This window comes from Anomaloglossus baeobatrachus, chromosome 9, assembly GCF_048569485.1.
Source record: "Anomaloglossus baeobatrachus isolate aAnoBae1 chromosome 9, aAnoBae1.hap1, whole genome shotgun sequence".
NCBI classification, from domain to species: domain Eukaryota; kingdom Metazoa; phylum Chordata; class Amphibia; order Anura; family Aromobatidae; genus Anomaloglossus; species Anomaloglossus baeobatrachus.
In genome coordinates this window covers 17,183,406-17,202,729 of record NC_134361.1, presented here as the reverse complement: position 1 = coordinate 17,202,729, position 19,324 = coordinate 17,183,406, and the positions used below count along the sequence as shown (strand labels likewise).

At 50.6% G+C, this 19,324-nt stretch overlaps 1 protein-coding gene across 2 annotated transcripts in view; it reads left to right on the top strand.

The window, feature by feature from the left end:
- Positions 1-1,571: 1,571 nt before the first annotated feature.
- Positions 1,572-19,324, top strand: part of VASP (vasodilator stimulated phosphoprotein) — a 26,508-nt gene continuing 8,755 nt past the window's right edge. Inside the window, exons 1-3 of one of the 2 annotated variants that reach the window (XM_075323102.1) lie at positions 1,572-1,904; positions 7,307-7,475; positions 19,116-19,284. In XM_075323102.1, the coding sequence (XP_075179217.1) occupies positions 1,900-1,904; positions 7,307-7,475; positions 19,116-19,284 (343 nt within the window). In that variant the 5' untranslated portion in view covers positions 1,572-1,899. Of the gene's footprint in view, positions 1,905-7,306; positions 7,476-19,112; positions 19,285-19,324 lie in introns of both variants that reach the window. The other variant, XM_075323101.1, reaches the window with a different exon arrangement.

The window sequence follows — 19,324 nt, the reverse complement described above, 5'->3', positions numbered from 1 at the left end:
GCGTGGGCGCCTGTCCTGGGATCTGTGGGGGTGAGGGCGTGGGCGCCTGTCCTGGGATCTGTGGGGGTGAGGGCGTGGGCGCCTGTCCTGGGATCTGTGGGGGTGAGGGCGTGGGCGCCTGTCCTGGGATCTGTGGGGGTGAGGGCGTGGGCGCCTGTCCTGGGATCTGTGGGGGTGAGGGCGTGGGCGCCTGTCCTGGGATCTGTGGGGGTGAGGGCGTGGGCGCCTGTCCTGGGATCTGTGGGGGTGAGGGCGTGGGCGCCTGTCCTGGGATCTGTGGGGGTGAGGGCGTGGGCGCCTGTCCTGGGATCTGTGGGGGTGAGGGCGTGGGCGCCTGTCCTGGGATCTGTGGGGGTGAGGGCGTGGGCGCCTGTCCTGGGATCTGTGGGGGTGAGGGCGTGGGCGCCTGTCCTGGGATCTGTGGGGGTGAGGGCGTGGGCGCCTGTCCTGGGATCTGTGGGGGTGAGGGCGTGGGCGCCTGTCCTGGGATCTGTGGGGGTGAGGGCGTGGGCGCCTGTCCTGGGATCTGTGGGGGTGAGGGCGTGGGCGCCTGTCCTGGGATCTGTGGGGGTGAGGGCGTGGGCGCCTGTCCTGGGATCTGTGGGGGTGAGGGCGTGGGCGCCTGTCCTGGGATCTGCGGGGGAGGGCGTGGGCGCCTGTCCTGGGATCTGCGGGGGAGGGCGTGGGCGCCTGTCCTGGGATCTGTGGGGTGAGGGCGTGGGCGCCTGTCCTGGGATCTGCGGGGGAGGGCGTGGGCGCCTGTCCTGGGATCTGTGGGGGGAGGGCGTGGGCGCCTGTCCTGGGATCTGTGGGGGGAGGGCGTGGGCGCCTGTCCTGGGATCTGTGGGGTGAGGGCGTGGGCGCTTGTCCTGGGATCTGCGGGGGAGGGCGTGGGCGCCTGTCCTGGGATCTGCGGGGGAGGGCGTGGGCGCCTGTCCTGGGATCTGCGGGGGAGGGCGTGGGCGCCTGTCCTGGGATCTGCGGGGGAGGGCGTGGGCGCCTGTCCTGGGATCTGTGGGGTGAGGGCGTGGGCGCCTGTCCTGGGATCTGTGGGGGAGGGCGTGGGCGCCTGTCCTGGGATCTGTGGGGGAGGGCGCTCCATTCAGAGTTCCGCAGGGGTCTGTATTGTGGAATTATCTTCTAGAAATATAAGTCATCAGGCTCTGTGCAGGCAGCGCCCCCCACCCTTCCCCTCTGTATACTGTACCCTGACCCCTTCCCCCCTCCCCATGTCTAGACTCCAGTAAGCTCTTCCCATAGACAGCGATGATCTCACTATGATTAAACCTCCCGTCACCTCGTCCTGCACCGGGCACCGCACATGTCCTCCGCCCGGGCCGGAGATCCGCTGTTCTCAGTTGTTCTAGATCTCCCCGGTGGATTTAGACTGGATAATAGATCCTCTCATCTTGTCACCTGCCAGGTGTGATCTCCCCTCCCTCAAACTGTACAGACCCCTGGGGGCTGCAGCTCCTGCTGTGGGGGAAGGTGCATGTGGCGTTGCTGCTTTAAGTGGTGAGGCTGTGGCTTGTCGCCGCTTTAAGAGAAGGCAGAACCCAAAAGAGAGGAAGTGATAGCTTGTAACAGAGAGAGGAAAGAAAGAGACAGAGAGAAAGGAGTAAAATATATCTTTGTACCGTGTTAGCCAGTAGAGATAAAAAAAATTGTTTAAAAGAAAGAGAGAGAAAGGAGAGACAGAAGGAAGAAAAGAGACACATGCCTCTGCAGACCTGCTGCACATAGCCAGGGACAGGCTGCACACACACCGGCCAGGGAGGAGGCAGCTGCTGCAGGGGCCACTTCCTGCTATGCCCAGATAGCTGAGGGCCCGGGGCAGAGACTTAGGGTGGGGGCAGCACAGGTGAGGGCACATTCCTACCAGGAGGAGGCGCCAGCAGCATGAGGTGAGCGCTGATCACGTCCTGTCTACTCCATGTGTCGCTATACTGTTATATACGGGTGTATACTGTGCTCAGGGGTATTGTATATGGGTATATACTGTACTCAGGGGGGTATTATATATGGCTATATACTGTATCCAGGGGGTAATATATATGGGTATATACTGTACTCAGGGGGGTATTATATATGGCTATATACTGTACCCGGGGGTAATATATATATGGGTATATACTGTACCCAGGGGTGGATTATTTATGGATATACACTGTCCCCAGGGTATTATAGAAGGGTGTATAATGTACCTGGTGCTATTACAGTAATATATACTGTCACCGGGGTATTATATGTGAGTATATACTGTACCGGGGTGTATTGTGTGCTTGTATACTGTACTGAAGGGGATGGGGGGTATTATTGGGCATATACTGTACCCCCTGGGCTATTATAGGTAGTATATACTGTACTGATGGGGGGTATTATATAATACACCCCCCTTCAGTACAGTATATACTCACATTTAATATCCCTGGGTACAGTATATGCTGTACCTGGGAGTATTACAGTATATAACCATTTATATATTACATAAGGGAATATACTTTATCACGCGTTATTATATGTCTGTATAGAATGTCCCTGGGGGCATTCTTATATACGGGTATTTTCTGTAACCAGGGGGTATTATATACAGGTGTATACTGTAGCTGGAGGCATCATATATGTGTATAGATACTGTGCTCACGGGTGCTATATTAGGGTGTATACATGCTCCTCTTCTCTATAACACCTCTTTTCTGTATGACATCTGGGTGACCTTAAGCTTCTCTATAAGACTTGGAGGACTGTGACCTCACGCTTCTCTATACAACCCCCGAGGATGGTGACACAATACCTGGCTGACGGTGACCTCACAATCCTCTCTGTATAACCCCCGGGTGTCAGTGACCTCACGCTTTTCTCTATAACACTTGGTTACTATGATATGAGGTACTTCTGTATAACACCTGGATGATAGGGACTATACGCTCTTGTTTTTTTTATACAAAATCTGGGTGTTGATGACATCACGCTTCTCTCAATAACACCTCATGGATGGTGGCATCATGCTCCTCTGTATAACATCTGTGTGAATGTGACATCACACTGTATAACGCCTGGAGGATGGTGACATCACCCTCTGTATAACGCCTGGAGGATGGTGACATCACCCTCTGTATAACGCCTGGAGGATGGTGACATCACCCTCTGTATAACGCCTGGAGGATGGTGACATCACACTGTATTACGCCTGGAGGATGGTGACATCACACTGTATAACGCCTGGAGGATGGTGACATCACCCTCTGTATAACGCCTGGAGGATGGTGACATCACACTGTATAACGCCTGGAGGATGGTGACATCACCCTCTGTATAACGCCTGGAGGATGGTGACATCACCCTCTGTATAACGCCTGGAGGATGGTGACATCACCCTCTGTATAACGCCTGGAGGATGGTGACATCACCCTCTGTATAACGCCTGGAGGATGGTGACATCACCCTCTGTATAACGCCTGGAGGATGGTGACATCACCCTCTGTATAACGCCTGGAGGATGGTGACATCACCCTCTGTATAACGCCTGGAGGATGGTGACATCACCCTCTGTATAACGCCTGGAGGATGGTGACATCACCCTCTGTATAACGCCTGGAGGATGGTGACATCACCCTCTGTATAACACCTGGAGGATGGTGACATCACACTGTATAACACCTGGAGGATGGTGACATCACACTGTATAACACCTGGAGGATGGTGATATCACACTGTATAACACCTGGAGGATGGTGACATCACACTGTATAACGCCTGGAGGATGGTGACATCACACTCTATAACGCCTGGAGGATGGTGACATCACACTGTATAACACCTGGAGGATGGTGACATCACACTGTATAACGCCTGGAGGATGGTGACATCACACTGCTCTGTATAACACCTGGAGGATGGTGACATCACACTGTATAACACCTGGAGGATGGTGACATCACACTGTATAACACCTGAAGGATGGTGACATCACACTGTATAACACCTGGAGGATGGTGACATCACACTGTATAACACCTGGAGGATGGTGACATCACACTGTATAACGCCTGGAGGATGGTGACATCACACTCTATAACGCCTGGAGGATGGTGACATCACACTGTATAACGCCTGGAGGATGGTGACATCACACTGTATAACGCCTGGAGGATGGTGACATCACACTGTATAACACCTGGAGGATGGTGACATCACACTGTATAACGCCTGGAGGATGGTGACATCACCCTCTGTATAACGCCTGGAGGATGGTGACATCACCCTCTGTATAACGCCTGGAGGATGGTGACATCACACTGTATAACGCCTGGAGGATGGTGACATCACCCTCTGTATAACGCCTGGAGGATGGTGACATCACCCTCTGTATAACGCCTGGAGGATGGTGACATCACCCTCTGTATAACGCCTGGAGGATGGTGACATCACCCTCTGTATAACGCCTGGAGGATGGTGACATCACACTGTATAACACCTGGAGGATGGTGACATCACACTGTATAACACCTGGAGGATGGTGACATCACACTGTATAACACCTGGAGGATGGTGACATCACCCTCTGTATAACGCCTGGAGGATGGTGACATCACACTGTATAACACCTGGAGGATGGTGACATCACACTGTATAACACCTGGAGGATGGTGACATCACACTGTATAACACCTGGAGGATGGTGACATCACACTGTATAACACCTGGAGGATGGTGACATCACACTGTATAACACCTGGAGGATGGTGACATCACACTGTATAACACCTGGAGGATGGTGACATCACACTGTATAACACCTGGAGGATGGTGACATCACACTGTATAACACCTGGAGGATGGTGACATCGCACTGTATAACACCTGGAGGATGGTGACATCACACTGTATAACGCCTGGAGGATGGTGACATCACACTGTATAACACCCGGAGGATGGTGACATCACACTGTATAACGCCTGGAGGATGGTGACATCACACTGTATAACGCCTGGAGGATGGTGACATCACACTGTATAACACCTGGAGGATGGTGACATCACACTGTATAACACCTGGAGGATGGTGACATCACACTGTATAACACCTGGAGGATGGTGACATCACACTGTATAACGCCTGGAGGATGGTGACATCACACTGTATAACACCTGGAGGATGGTGACATCACACTGTATAACACCTGGAGGATGGTGACATCACACTGTATAACACCTGGAGGATGGTGACATCACACTGCTCTGTATAACACCTGGAGGATGGTGACCTCACACTGTATAACACCTGGAGGATGGTGACATCACACTGTATAACGCCTGGAGGATGGTGACATCACACTGTATAACACCTGGAGGATGGTGACATCACACTGTATAACACCTGGAGGATGGTGACATCACACTGTATAACACCTGGAGGATGGTGACATCACACTGCTCTGTATAACACCTGGAGGATGGTGACATCACACTGCTCTGTATAACGCCTGGAGGATGGTGACATCGCACTGTATAACACCCGGAGGATGGTGACATCACACTGTATAACACCCGGAGGATGGTGACATCACACTGTATAACACCTGGAGGATGGTGACATCACACTGTATAACACCCGGAGGATGGTGACATCACACTGTATAACACCTGGAGGATGGTGACATCACACTGTATAACACCTGGAGGATGGTGACATCACACTGTATAACACCTGGAGGATGGTGACATCACACTGTATAACACCCGGAGGATGGTGACATCACACTGTATAACACCCGGAGGATGGTGACATCACACTGTATAACACCTGGAGGATGGTGACATCACACTGTATAACACCTGGGTGACCGTCAGACTGGGCAGGAATGTGGGATTATTTTTGGTGTCTGAGCAGTGTGCTCATTCCTTACTTCCTTTTTCCCTCCCTCTTCTCAGTCATTGTGGTAGCTCCCGTCAGCTTCTCATAGCCTTATATAGACAAAACCACAACATGCAGCGGGGGGCGGGAGGTGGAGAGCTGAGGGAAAACCACATTTATATTTTTGTTTTGTGTGTCTGACAGTCTAGATGAAATGTGACACGTTCTGTACCGCTTTATATACCGCGCTGTGCGCCATAACACAGGATGCCGGGCGTCACACTACAATGACACGTTATTTATAGGCGCTGATATATTCTCCCTCAGACCAGACTGATTGTAAAGTTATCAGGGGAAGGTGGGGCGGGGATGTATGCACAGCACACTATATATATAGCAGGGTGTGATGTCATCACTGTGTATGATGTCATCGCTGTGTATGATGTCAGCGCTGTGTCTGATGTCAGCGCTGTGTATAATGTCATCACTGGGTCTGATGTCAGCGCTGTGTCTGATGTCAGCGCTGTGTATGATGTCAGCGCTGTGTATGATGTCAGCGCTATGTATGATGTCAGCGCTGTGTCTGATGTCAGCGCTGTGTCTGATGTCAGCGCTGTGTCTGATGTCAGCGCTGTGTCTGATGTCAGCGCTGTGTCTGATGTCATCGCTGTGTATGATGTCAGCGCTGTGTATGATGTCAGCGCTGTGTATGATGTCAGCGCTGTGTCTGATGTCAGCGCTGTGTCTGATGTCAGCGCTGTGTATGATGTCAGCGCTGTGTATGATGTCAGCGCTATGTATGATGTCAGCGCTATGTATGATGTCAGCGCTATGTATGATGTCAGCGCTGTGTATGATGTCATCACTGTGTATGATGTCAGCGCTATGTATGATGTCATCACTGTGTATGATGTCATCGCTGTGTATGATGTCATCACTGTGTATGATGTCATCACTGTGTATGATGTCAGCGCTGTGTATGATGTCAGCGCTGTGTATGATGTCATCACTGTGTATGATGTCAGCGCTGTGTATGATGTCAGCGCTGTGTATGATGTCATCACTGTGTATGATGTCAGCGCTGTGTATGATGTCAGCGCTGTGTATGATGTCAGCGCGCTCCAGGTTTGAATTGTCAGCTCTTGCGCGCGCTGCCTGTGTCCGATACACAGTGTGGTGACAGCCGCAGGCGCTGCGTGGACAGGAATGACGTGATGCCAGTGTCAGGAGTGACTTCCTGGTGGTCGGGGGGTGTACATACTTACCTGTATACAGAGCCGACCCCCTATTACACCTGACAATAGTCTCTATGTACCTGTGCGTCCACAGGGTGGGACACTGTCAGCTGTGCAGGATGGGGTGACCTCCAGTATATCAGGAGATGATGGGAGTTGTTGTGGGGGTGTTGGTCATTGCTTTCTTAGCTCATCATCTTCCTCTTCTCTGCAGTGAGACACCGGTGATCACGGCCAGAGCCACCGTCATGATCTACGATGATTCCAGTAAGAAGTGGATCAATGCCGGATCTGGTCCCGTGGGACACAGCCGTGTCCAGCTCTTCTACAGCCCAGGGACCCAGTCCTACCGCGTGGTGGGGAGGAAGATGCCTGATCAGCAGGTACCGCCTGGGGTATTACATATTGTAATGTGTGTATGTACCATATAGAAGTATATAGTATACACTAATCACAAAACGTGAGGGATATTTGGCTTTGGGTGAAATTTATGGAAAATATAAAAAGTTCCCTCTACATTGATATTTTATCATGAAAGTAGAAGCAGCAATGGTGATTTCCTCATCTCAAACAATTTATTTAAACAAAAGCCAACAGCAGTGGTGAATATACCCCTTCGCCCAATATGTCAGTGTCTCAGTAACTTGTGATGTGGTCTTCAGCATCAATTCCAGCTGAGAACGACGCCTCCTGCTGGTCACCAGTGGAGTTATTGTCTGCGGAGGTCGGCGTCCCATGAAGGGCCACCCTCCGGTCATTGAGGTTCTGGGGTACAGAGTTACGGCCTCTACAGGGCGACTCAGCTGATCTCAGATTTTCTATGGGATTCAGGTCTGGAGAACGTGCAGCTGCTCCATTTGAGGTTCCCCAGTCTCCAGCAGCCGTTCCCTAATGATGTGACCTCGGTGATGTGGAGCATTGTCCTCCATTGAGATGAAATATGGCCGGTGTTGTTCATGCAGAGGTATAATGTCTGGATTAATGGTGTTATTCCAGTAGTCAGGGCTGTCACTGCACCAGTCACACAGTGTAGGGCCGTTCTGTACTGACCAGACACACCGGCCCACACTGTAACCACCGCCACCACCAAATGCTCGTCTGGTGACAGCAGCGGCTGATGCACAGCGCTCTCCTAGAATCCTCTCCAACATCGTTAGCGCCCATCATTTCTGCTCAGCATGAATTGACTGTCAACAGTGCCGAGTACTGAGGCCCACTGGTCCCTCGTCAAGCGTAGATGACGCCTGTGCCTGGTGGTGAGGTCAGGTACGTAGATGACACCTGTGCCTCGTGGTGAGTTCAGGTACGTAGATGACACCTGTGCCTCGTGGTGAGTTCAGGTACGTAGATGACACCTGTACCTCGTGGTGAGGTCAGGTACGTAGATGACACCTGTGTCTCGTGGTGAGGTCAGGTACGTAGATGACACCTGTGTCTCGTGGTGAGGTCAGGTATGTAGATGATGACACCTGTGTCTCGTGGTGAGGTCAGGTATGTAGATGATGACACCTGTGCCTCGTGGTGTGGTCAGGTACGTAGATGACACCTGGGCCTCGTGGTGTGGTCAGGTACGTAGATGACACCTGTGTCTGGTGGTGCGGTCAGATGACACCTGTGCCTCGTGGTGAGGTCAGGTACATAGATAACACCTGTGCCTTGTGGCGTGGTCAAGTACATAGATAACACCTGTGTCTGGTGGTGTGGTCAAGTACGTAGATGACGCCGGGGCTTGGGGGTGCGGTCAGGTACGTAGATGACACATGTGCCTCGTGGTGTGGTCAGTTACGTAGATGACACCTGTGCCTGGTGGTGTGGTCAGGTACGTAGATGACGTCTGTGCCTCGTGGTATGGTCAGGTACGTAGATGACACCTGTGTCTGGTGGTGTGGTCAGGTACGTAGATGACGCCTGTGCCTGGTGGTGCGGTCAGGTACCTTGCAGTTGTCTAGCACGCAAACCACACTGATGTAAATAATTTTGAATGGTCTGACGTGACACTCGGGGGGGGCCCTCTCACCTCCCTTAAATGTGCCTGGCGCTGTGTGGCAATCATCATCCGGTTCCACAGGGCATTATTCACAATGAAGCTGTCACTAGTGTGGGATGGGGCCAAAAGTCGTCCACTTCTCTGCCCTTCTGTGACTCTTCCCAGTCTCTCTGTATATCTGTACAACCTGCTGGTAACACTCCGAGCTCAGTGGCTTCTTCTGTCTGAGAACCTCCTGCTTGAAGCCTCACAATGCTGCTGATCAATTGTTAGGTGTCATCTTGGTCTCATGTCGTCAAAATGTGTACAGCACGATGAGGAGGACTACGTTTATTGGGCGATTCATGGATCAAACGCCTGTTGTGAATTTTGCCCTTAAGCTCCTTGTTAGAGAACGGCAAGTTCTGCTAAAAGTCCTGAAACATTGAACAGTTGGACGTGTGCATTCAGAAGATTAGAGGTCATATTAAGGTCACCTGAACAGGTCAGAGGGCATTATAGGATCATCCTGAAATTTCACCAGAAGGCCAAAGCTTGTATACAATGTACAGTGTCAGTGCGCAGCTTGTATACAATGTGCAGTGTCAGTGCGCAGCTTGTATACAATGTGCAGTGTCAGTGCGCAGCTTGTATACAATGTGCAGTGTCAGTGCGCAGCTTGTATACAATGTGCAGTGTCAGTGAGCAGCTTGTATACAATGTACAGTGTCAGTGCGCAGCTTGTATACAATGTGCAGTGTCAGTGCGCAGCTTGTATACAATGTGCAGTGTCAGTGCGCAGCTTGTATACAATGTACAGTGTCAGTGCGCAGCTTGTATACAATGTGCAGTGTCAGTGCGCAGCTTGTATACAATGTGCAGTGTCAGTGCGCAGCTTGTATACAATGTGCAGTGTCAGTGTGCAGCTTGTATACAATGTGCAGTGTCAGTGAGCAGCTTGTATAACAGTGTAAATAACTGAACACACAGCCAGTAATGTCTAAGCCGCTGGCAACAAAACTGAGTACACCCCTATGTGAAAATGGCCAAATTGTGCCCTTGGTGTGAATACTTTGTGCAGCCGCCATTATTTTCCTGCACGGCCTTATCTCTCTTGGGCCTGGAGGTCACTAGAGCTTCACAGGAGCCGCTGGATCCTCTTCCATCCTCCATGATGACATCACAGAGCTGGTGGATGTTACAGACCTTGCGCTCCTCCACCTTCCGTTTGAGGAGGCACAACAGATGCTCCATGGGGTTTAGGTCTGGAGACGTTCGGCCGGTCCAGCACCTTTACCCTCAGTTTCTGTAGCGAGGCAGTGGTGATCTTAGGGGTGTCTGGGGTCATTATCGTATTGAATTATGAATGGAGGGGATCCTGCTCTGCTTCAGTATGTCACAGGACATGTTGGCATTCATGGTTCTCGCAATGATCTGTAGCCCCCACAGTCAGCAGCACTAATGCTGCTCCAAACCATAACCCTCAACCACCATGCCTGACTGTAGGCAGGACACAATGGTTTTTGTTCTCCCCACCTGTTTGCTGCCACACACGCTTGACACCATCTGAACCAAATAAGTTTATCTGGGTCTCATCAGACCACAGGACGGTTCCAGTAATCCATGTCCTTAGTCGTCTTGTCTTCTGCAAACTGTTTGCAGCTTTTTTGTGCATCATCTTTAGAAGTGGCTTCCTTCTGGGATGACAGCCATGCACAGCAATGTGATGCAGTATGCGGCATATGGTCTGAGCACTGACAGGTGGACACCCCTGTAACCTCTGCAGCAATGCTGGCAGCACTCTTACGTCTATTCCTAAAAGACGACCTTTGGATATAACGTGCACTCAGCTCCTGTGGCCGGCCATGGTGAGGCCTGTTCTGAGGAGAACCTGTCTTGCAAACCCTCTGTATGGTCTTGGCCACCGTGCTGCAGCTCAGCGTCAGGGTGTTGGCAATCTTCTTATAGCCTCTGCCATCTTTATGTAAAGCATGCACAGAGTATGTATAGTATATGAGTGTATAGTATGTACTATGTATGTGTGTGCCGTGTATACAGTTAGGCCCCGGTAGGTGAGCGGTGCCTATGGGGAGTGAGTTCTTGATGGGGCTAGTGTATAACAGACATGAGTCTCCGAGTCTAGAGATGATGAGAGTCCTGTCTCCACTTTCCCATTCTCCTGTGTGACTGATCTATAGGGTGAGACCCCCGAGAGTGGCTGACTCTAGAGCGCCTCCCGGCTGTGGGTCTGACAGGGGTCTGGAGGATGAGCTATTCCAGGAATGTGTCCACCGCCACAGGGCAGGGGTGTGAGTACAGGAGCCGCTCACATCCCTCTGTACATATGTAATGTTAGGGCATTCCCACACTCACCTGGAAATATCAGAACTCATGTTTTGAGCTCAGATGTTTCATGCACCCCATTACTGTACCCCAAGATGTGGAGTGCAGCTCTGGATATAACTGGAGCATAATGGACATGAACTGCAGCTCTGGATGTAACTGGAGCATAATGGACGTGGCCTGCAGCTCTGGATGTAACTGGAGCATAATGGACGTGGCCTGCAGCTCTGGATGTAACTGGAGCATAATGGACGTGGCCTGCAGCTCTGGATGTAACTGGAGCATAATGGACGTGGCCTGCAGCTCTGGATGTAACCGGAGCATAATAGACGTGGACTGCAGCCCTGGATTTCACAAAAAGACTAGATACAATAGGATAATAGAGATTGCAGCTCTGGAGGTGACTGGAGTATAATAAACAGTGTAGTAGTAGAGATCGGTGACTGCAGCTCTCGGTGTGATTGGAGCACAAAACGTGATTTAAGTTACAACACAAAAATTCCACAGATTTAACCAGTGAGACGTTGATCATGTCGATCAAATCCACAGCTCAGCCTGACTCCAAATATAGAAACCGAAATAAACAATTGGATCAGCAAGTACCGTAATCTAGCGCAGAAAACTTGTCTTATAGCTGTCAAAAAAGATATTAGAGAGATTTATATATTCAGTATATTAAGACCGCTCTTACAGTACAGAGCTCCATAGTGTAACCGCTCTTACAGTACAGAGCTCCATAGTGTAACCGCTCTTACAGTACAGAGTTCTATAGTGTGACCTCTCTACAGTACAGAGCTCCATAGTGTGACCGCTCTACAGTACAGAGCTCCATAGTGTGACCGCTCTTACAGTACAGAGCTCCATAGTGTAACCGCTCTTACAGTACAGAGTTCTATAGTGTGACCTCTCTACAGTACAGAGCTCCATAGTGTGACCGCTCTTACAGTACAGAGCTCCATAGTGTGACCGCTCTTACAGTACAGAGCTCCATAGTGTAACCGCTCTACAGTACAGAGCTCCATAGTGTGACCGCTCTTACAGTACAGAGCTCTATAGTGTGACCGCTCTTACAGTACAGAGCTCCATAGTGTAACCGCTCTTACAGTACAGAGCTCTATAGTGTGACCGCTCTTACAGTACAGAGCTCTATAGTGTGACCGCTCTACAGTACAGAGCTCTATAGTATGACCGCTCTTACAGTACAGAACTCTATAGTGTGACCGCTCTACAGTACAGAGCTCTATAGTGTGACCGCTCTACAGTACAGAGCTCTATAGTGTGACCGCTCTTACAGTACAGAGCTCCATAGTGTGACCGCTCTTACAGTACAGAGCTCTATAGTGTGACCGCTCTTACAGTACAGAGCTCCGTGTTGTGACCGCTCCTACAGTACAGAGCTCCATAGTGTGACCGCTCTTACAGTACAGAGCTCTATAGTGTGACCGCTCTTACAGTACAGAGCTCCGTGTTGTGACCGCTCCTACAGTACAGAGCTCCATAGTGTGACCGCTCTTACAGTACAGAGCTCTATAGTGTGACCGCTCTTACAGTACAGAGCTCTATAGTGTGACCGCTCTACAGTACTGAGCTCCATAGTGTGACCGCTCTTACAGTACAGAGCTCCATAGTGTGACCGCTCTTACAGTACAGAGCTCTATAGTGTGACCGCTCTTACAGTACAGAGCTCCATAGTGTGACCGCTCTTACAGTACAGAGCTCTATAGTGTGACCGCTCTTACAGTACAGAGCTCCATAGTGTGACCGCTCTTACAGTACAGAGCTCTATAGTGTGACTGCTCTTACAGTACAGAGCTCTATAGTGTGACCGCTCTTACAGTACAGAGCTCTATAGTGTGACCGCTCTTACAGTACAGAGCTCTATAGTGTGACCGCTCTTACAGTACAGAGCTCTATAGTGTGACCTCTCTACAGTACAGAGCTCTATAGTGTGACCGCTCTTACAGTACAGAGCTCTATAGTGTGACTGCTCTTACAGTACAGAGCTCTATAGTGTGACCGCTCTTACAGTACAGAGCTCTATAGTGTGACCGCTCTTACAGTACAGAGCTCCATAGTGTGACTGCTCTTACAGTACAGAGCTTTATAGTGTGGCTGCTCTACAGTACAGAGCTCTATAGTGTGACCGCTCTTACAGTACAGAGCTCTATAGTGTGACCTCTCTACAGTACAGAGCTCTATAGTGTGACCGCTCTTACAGTACAGAGCTCCATAGTGTGACCGCTCTTACAGTACAGAGCTTTATAGTGTGACCGCTCTTACAGTACAGAGCTCTATAGTGTGACTGCTCTTACAGTACAGAGCTTTATAGTGTGACCGCTCTTACAGTACAGAGCTCCATAGTGTAACCGCTCTTACAGTACAGAGCTCTATAGTATGACCGCTCTTACAGTACAGAGCTCTATAGTGTGACTGCTCTTACAGTACAGAGCTCTATAGTGTGACCGCTCTTACAGTACAGAGCTCTATAGTATGACCGCTCTTACAGTACAGAGCTCTATAGTATGACCGCTCTTACAGTACAGAGCTTTATAGTGTGACCGCTCTTACAGTACAGAGCTCCATAGTGTAACCGCTCTTACAGTACAGAGCTCTATAGTGTGACCGCTCTTACAGTACAGAGCTCCATAGTGTGACCGCTCTTACAGTACAGAGCTCTATAGTGTGACCGCTCTTACAGTACAGAGCTCCATAGTGTGACCGCTCTTACAGTACAGAGCTTTATAGTGTGACCGCTCTTACAGTACAGAGCTCTATAGTGTGACCGCTCTTACAGTACAGAGCTCTATAGTGTGACCGCTCTACAGTACAGAGCTCTATAGTGTGACCGCTCTTACAGTACAGAGCTCTATAGTGTGACCGCTCTTACAGTACAGAGCTCCATAGTGTGACCGCTCTTACAGTACAGAGCTCTATAGTGTGACCGCTCTTACAGTACAGAGCTCTATAGTGTGACCGCTCTTACAGTACAGAGCTCCATAGTGTGACCGCTCTTACAGTACAGAGCTCTATAGTATGACCGCTCTTACAGTACAGAGCTCCATAGTGTGACCGCTCTTACAGTACAGAGCTCTATAGTGTGACCGCTCTTACAGTACAGAGCTCCATAGTGTGACCGCTCTTACAGTACAGAGCTCCATAGTGTGACCGCTCTTACAGTACAGAGCTCTATAGTGTGACTGCTCTTACAGTACAGAGCTCTATAGTGTGACCGCTCTTACAGTACAGAGCTCTATAGTGTGACCGCTCTTACAGTACAGAGCTCTATAGTGTGACCGCTCTTACAGTACAGAGCTCTATAGTGTGACCGCTCTTACAGTACAGAGCTCTATAGTGTGACCTCTCTACAGTACAGAGCTCTATAGTGTGACCGCTCTTACAGTACAGAGCTCTATAGTGTGACTGCTCTTACAGTACAGAGCTCTATAGTGTGACCGCTCTTACAGTACAGAGCTCTATAGTGTGACCGCTCTTACAGTACAGAGCTCCATAGTGTGACTGCTCTTACAGTACAGAGCTTTATAGTGTGACTGCTCTTACAGTACAGAGCTCTATAGTGTGACCTCTCTACAGTACAGAGCTCTATAGTGTGACCGCTCTTACAGTACAGAGCTCCATAGTGTGACCGCTCTTACAGTACAGAGCTTTATAGTGTGACCGCTCTTACAGTACAGAGCTCTATAGTGTGACTGCTCTTACAGTACAGAGCTTTATAGTGTGACCGCTCTTACAGTACAGAGCTCTATAGTATGACCGCTCTTACAGTACAGAGCTCTATAGTGTGACTGCTCTTACAGTACAGAGCTCTATAGTGTGACCGCTCTTACAGTACAGAGCTCTATAGTATGACCGCTCTTACAGTACAGAGCTCTATAGTATGACCGCTCTTACAGTACAGAGCTTTATAGTGTGACCGCTCTTACAGTACAGAGCTCCATAGTGTAACCGCTCTTACAGTACAGAGCTCTATAGTGTGACCGCTCTTACAGTACAGAGCTCCATAGTGTGACCGCTCTTACAGTACAGAGCTTTATAGTGTGACCGCTCTTACAGTACAGAGCTCTATAGTGTGACCGCTCTTACAGTACAGAGCTCCATAGTGTGACCGCTCTTACAGTACAGAGCTTTATAGTGTGACCGCTCTTACAGTACAGAGCTCTATAGTGTGACCGCTCTTACAGTACAGAGCTCTATAGTGTGACCGCTCTACAGTACAGAGCTCTATAGTGTGACCGCTCTTACAGTACAGAGCTCCATAGTGTGACCGCTCTTACAGTACAGAGCTCTATAGTGTGACCGCTCTTACAGTACAGAGCTCTATAGTGTGACCGCTCTTACAGTACAGAGCTCCATAGTGTGACCGCTCTTACAGTACAGAGCTCTATAGTATGACCGCTCTTACAGTACAGAGCTCCATAGTGTGACCGCTCTTACAGTACAGAGCTTTATAGTGTGACCGCTCTTACAGTACAGAGCTCTATAGTGTGACCGCTCTTACAGTACAGAGCTCTATAGTGTGACCGCTCTACAGTACAGAGCTCTATAGTGTGACCGCTCTTACAGTACAGAGCTCTATAGTGTGACCGCTCTTACAGTACAGAGCTCCATAGTGTGACCGCTCTTACAGTACAGAGCTCTATAGTGTGACCGCTCTTACAGTACAGAGCTCTATAGTGTGACCGCTCTTACAGTACAGAGCTCTATAGTGTGACCGCTCTTACAGTACAGAGCTCCATAGTGTGACCGCTCTTACAGTACAGAGCTCTATAGTATGACCGCTCTTACAGTACAGAGCTTTATAGTGTGACCGCTCTTACAGTACAGAGCTTTATAGTGTGACCGCTCTTACAGTACAGAGCTTTATAGTGTGACCGCTCTTACAGTACAGAGCTCCATAGTGTGACCGCTCTTACAGTACAGAGCTCTATAGTGTGACCGCTCTTACAGTACAGAGCTCTATAGTGTGACCGCTCTTACAGTACAGAGCTCTATAGTGTGACCGCTCTTACAGTACAGAGCTCTATAGTGTGACCGCTCTTACAGTACAGAGCTCTATAGTGTGACTGCTCTTACAGTACAGAGCTCTATAGTGTGACTGCTCTTACAGTACAGAGCTCAATAGTGTGACCGCTCTTACAGTACAGAGCTCTATAGTGTGACCGCTCTTACAGTACAGAGCTCTATAGTGTGACCGCTCTTACAGTACAGAGCTCTATAGTGTGACTGCTCTTACAGTACAGAGCTCTACAGTGTGACCGCTCTTACAGTACAGAGCTCTGAAGTGTGACCGCTCTTACAGTACAGAGCTCCGTAGTGTGACCGCTCTACAGTACAGAGCTCTATAGTGTGTGTGTGTGTGTGTGTGTGTGTGTATATATATATAGTGTGTGTCGCGGACAGGTGTCACCTCCGCTGCGGCAACCGGGGCTGCTCGAGTGACGCTCGGGTGTGGGATCGTGTCTGGGGCTCGAGTGGCGACCGGGCCCGGGGCTCGCGCAACCGCCCGTCCACGCACACAGTGAAAGAGGGGGGTATTTACAGGGGAGATTGTCTGTGACGCCACCCGTGGGTTAAGGTGATGGGATGGTGGCACCGCCGCTGCCTCTCAGGGCCGGCGTCCGGGACCGATGACGTTGGGGCAGCAAGGTGGTAAGTGGGTAAGGGAGAGGTGTAGTCCCGGGGCCCAGGTGAGGGTGAGGAGCAGGGCTGGGGTGCTGTCGGCGGGTTGGACCGGATAACACCAGTATACTCATAATTAGGAAGAAATTACACCAAGTCCGTATTGTAAACCAAGGCCGGATGCCGGTTGCCTCTGGAGGGGTGTGCTGGTCCCGCACACGGGTTGGCAGTGTAGGGGCCCTTCCTCCCACACTCATGTTTTTGTGGTGTATGGATTAACCCCGCGTGGAACTGGAGAAATCCGCTCCCTTGCAGTTTTGGACGCATAGGGAGACGTTGCCCGCAGACGCTGACCCGTGGGACTTCAATGGGTTCTTGGCAGACACCCTATTCCCTGCGTTGGGCTGCTGGTTTGCTCTATCTAGGCTTCTCTCTTTGGGAGCAAGGCCTGGTACCTTGTCCCGCTGGTTAATTAACAAGGGGCTTGAAGTTTGCCTTGTCCTAGGGTCCAGGTACCCCGCCCGTGCACGGCCTCTGGACCGGATTCCCTCTGTCGGTAACGGTGGGCTACGACCCTGCCCCGGTCCACTTTGGGTCTCCCGCGACCGAGTCGCCGCCTCTTGTGGCCCTACAGAGTCGTCTGCCACCTAGTCGGTCCTCCCGTGGTTCCAGGGCTCCAACCCTGACCACTCTGCACTCCGACTCTCCTCAGCTCAACTCCAACTGCAACTCACTGGTCCCCGCCCCGTGTCACCTCAACACCCCAAGGTGGGCGTTCCCATCCGCCTGGTCCCGCCCACTGGTGTGTCCTGTGTGTCATGGGGGGGGCGACTAGGATTTGTGGCTGGTGTTCCGTGTGTGGGGTGTATGGTGTAAATTCCCAAGGAGGAGGCGATTCCTGTACCCTTGGTGGGGGGTACAGTCATCTGTGACTACCTGGTTTTGCTAGGGCGTCACATATATATATATTTATATACACACACACACACACACGGTATATACAGTTATTAGTTGTTCGGTGTGATGGCGTGTCAGGTGATTTCTCACCCTCCGGCCGTCGTATCGCCTGCTCAGGGGGTTGCGGTGTGGACACAGGAAGGACGTGTTGTAACGTATAGTTGTGGCTGCAGCTCCCCCCTTGTGTAGTAATTGCGCAGCAGAACCTTGGGCTGATGTCTCCCGGGCACAGGTCCAGTTTATAGGCCCAGCTTTGTATATGAAGTTGGGGGACACGTCGCGGGTGCAGCTCGGCGCAGTCATGTGATCTGCGGACGGTGGCCCTCTATGACCGGAGTCTCGCGTGCTGGTCCGGGTGATTTCTCCGTTTCATGCCGGTGTTGCTCTATTGTCTCGCGGTGCATTCCACATGTAACAGTTGTCGTCTGTGGCGTACCTTGAAGCCTGTGGGTCCCAATGTGAAATTTTTAACAAATACTAAAATAACCTCCAATGGCTCCTCGCATAGTGAAGTGAGACCCGCACCCTCTCCCTGTGGGGGCACCCCCGGCCGCTCCTGGCAGACCCCGCACATTAAGGGCAGATATATCAAATCAAAACCTTGTCTTGTTACCACTATCAACCAATCACAACACAGGTTCCATTTTACCAGAGCTGTTTAAGAAATGTAAGCTGAGCTGTGATTGGTTGCTATAGGCAACAAGGACAATTTTGATAAATAAAGCCCTCTGTCCTTTTCTGTAGTTGGTTGATATTCGTCTCCATGGTTATCGGTGAGCTGAGGGTCTCGGTGGCCCTCACCCCTTTTCTTTCTTTAAAGGTTAGGCCGTTTCATAAATCTTCCCACATTATAAAATCTGACATTTGTTGTTGTTGTTGCCCATAGCAACCAATCTCAGCACAGCTTCACATCTTAGAATGGTCATAGAAAATGAAAGCTGTGCTGTGATTGGTTGGTATGGGCAACAAATACGGTTTTCTTCTAGAGCAGTTCATAAACATGGCGTCTTTCCACCATTGGCCGAGGTGACCCCTGCAGGCTTCCTCTGCACATGGAGGCTGCTGTGTGATAAGAGGCTGGTTGTTTATCTCTCCTCTTCTATCTTCTTGTCTTCAGCAGGTTGTAATTAACTGCCCCCTGATCCGAGGACTGAAGTACAACCAGGCTACGCCCAATTTCCACCAGTGGAGGGACGCGCGGCAGGTGTGGGGGCTGAACTTCAGCAGCAAGGAGGAGGCCGGACAGTTCGCTGCGGGGATAACACTGGCTCTTGATTGTCTGGAAACTGGTAAGATCGGGTGTGCACCTCGCAGTCATGTGACCTGACC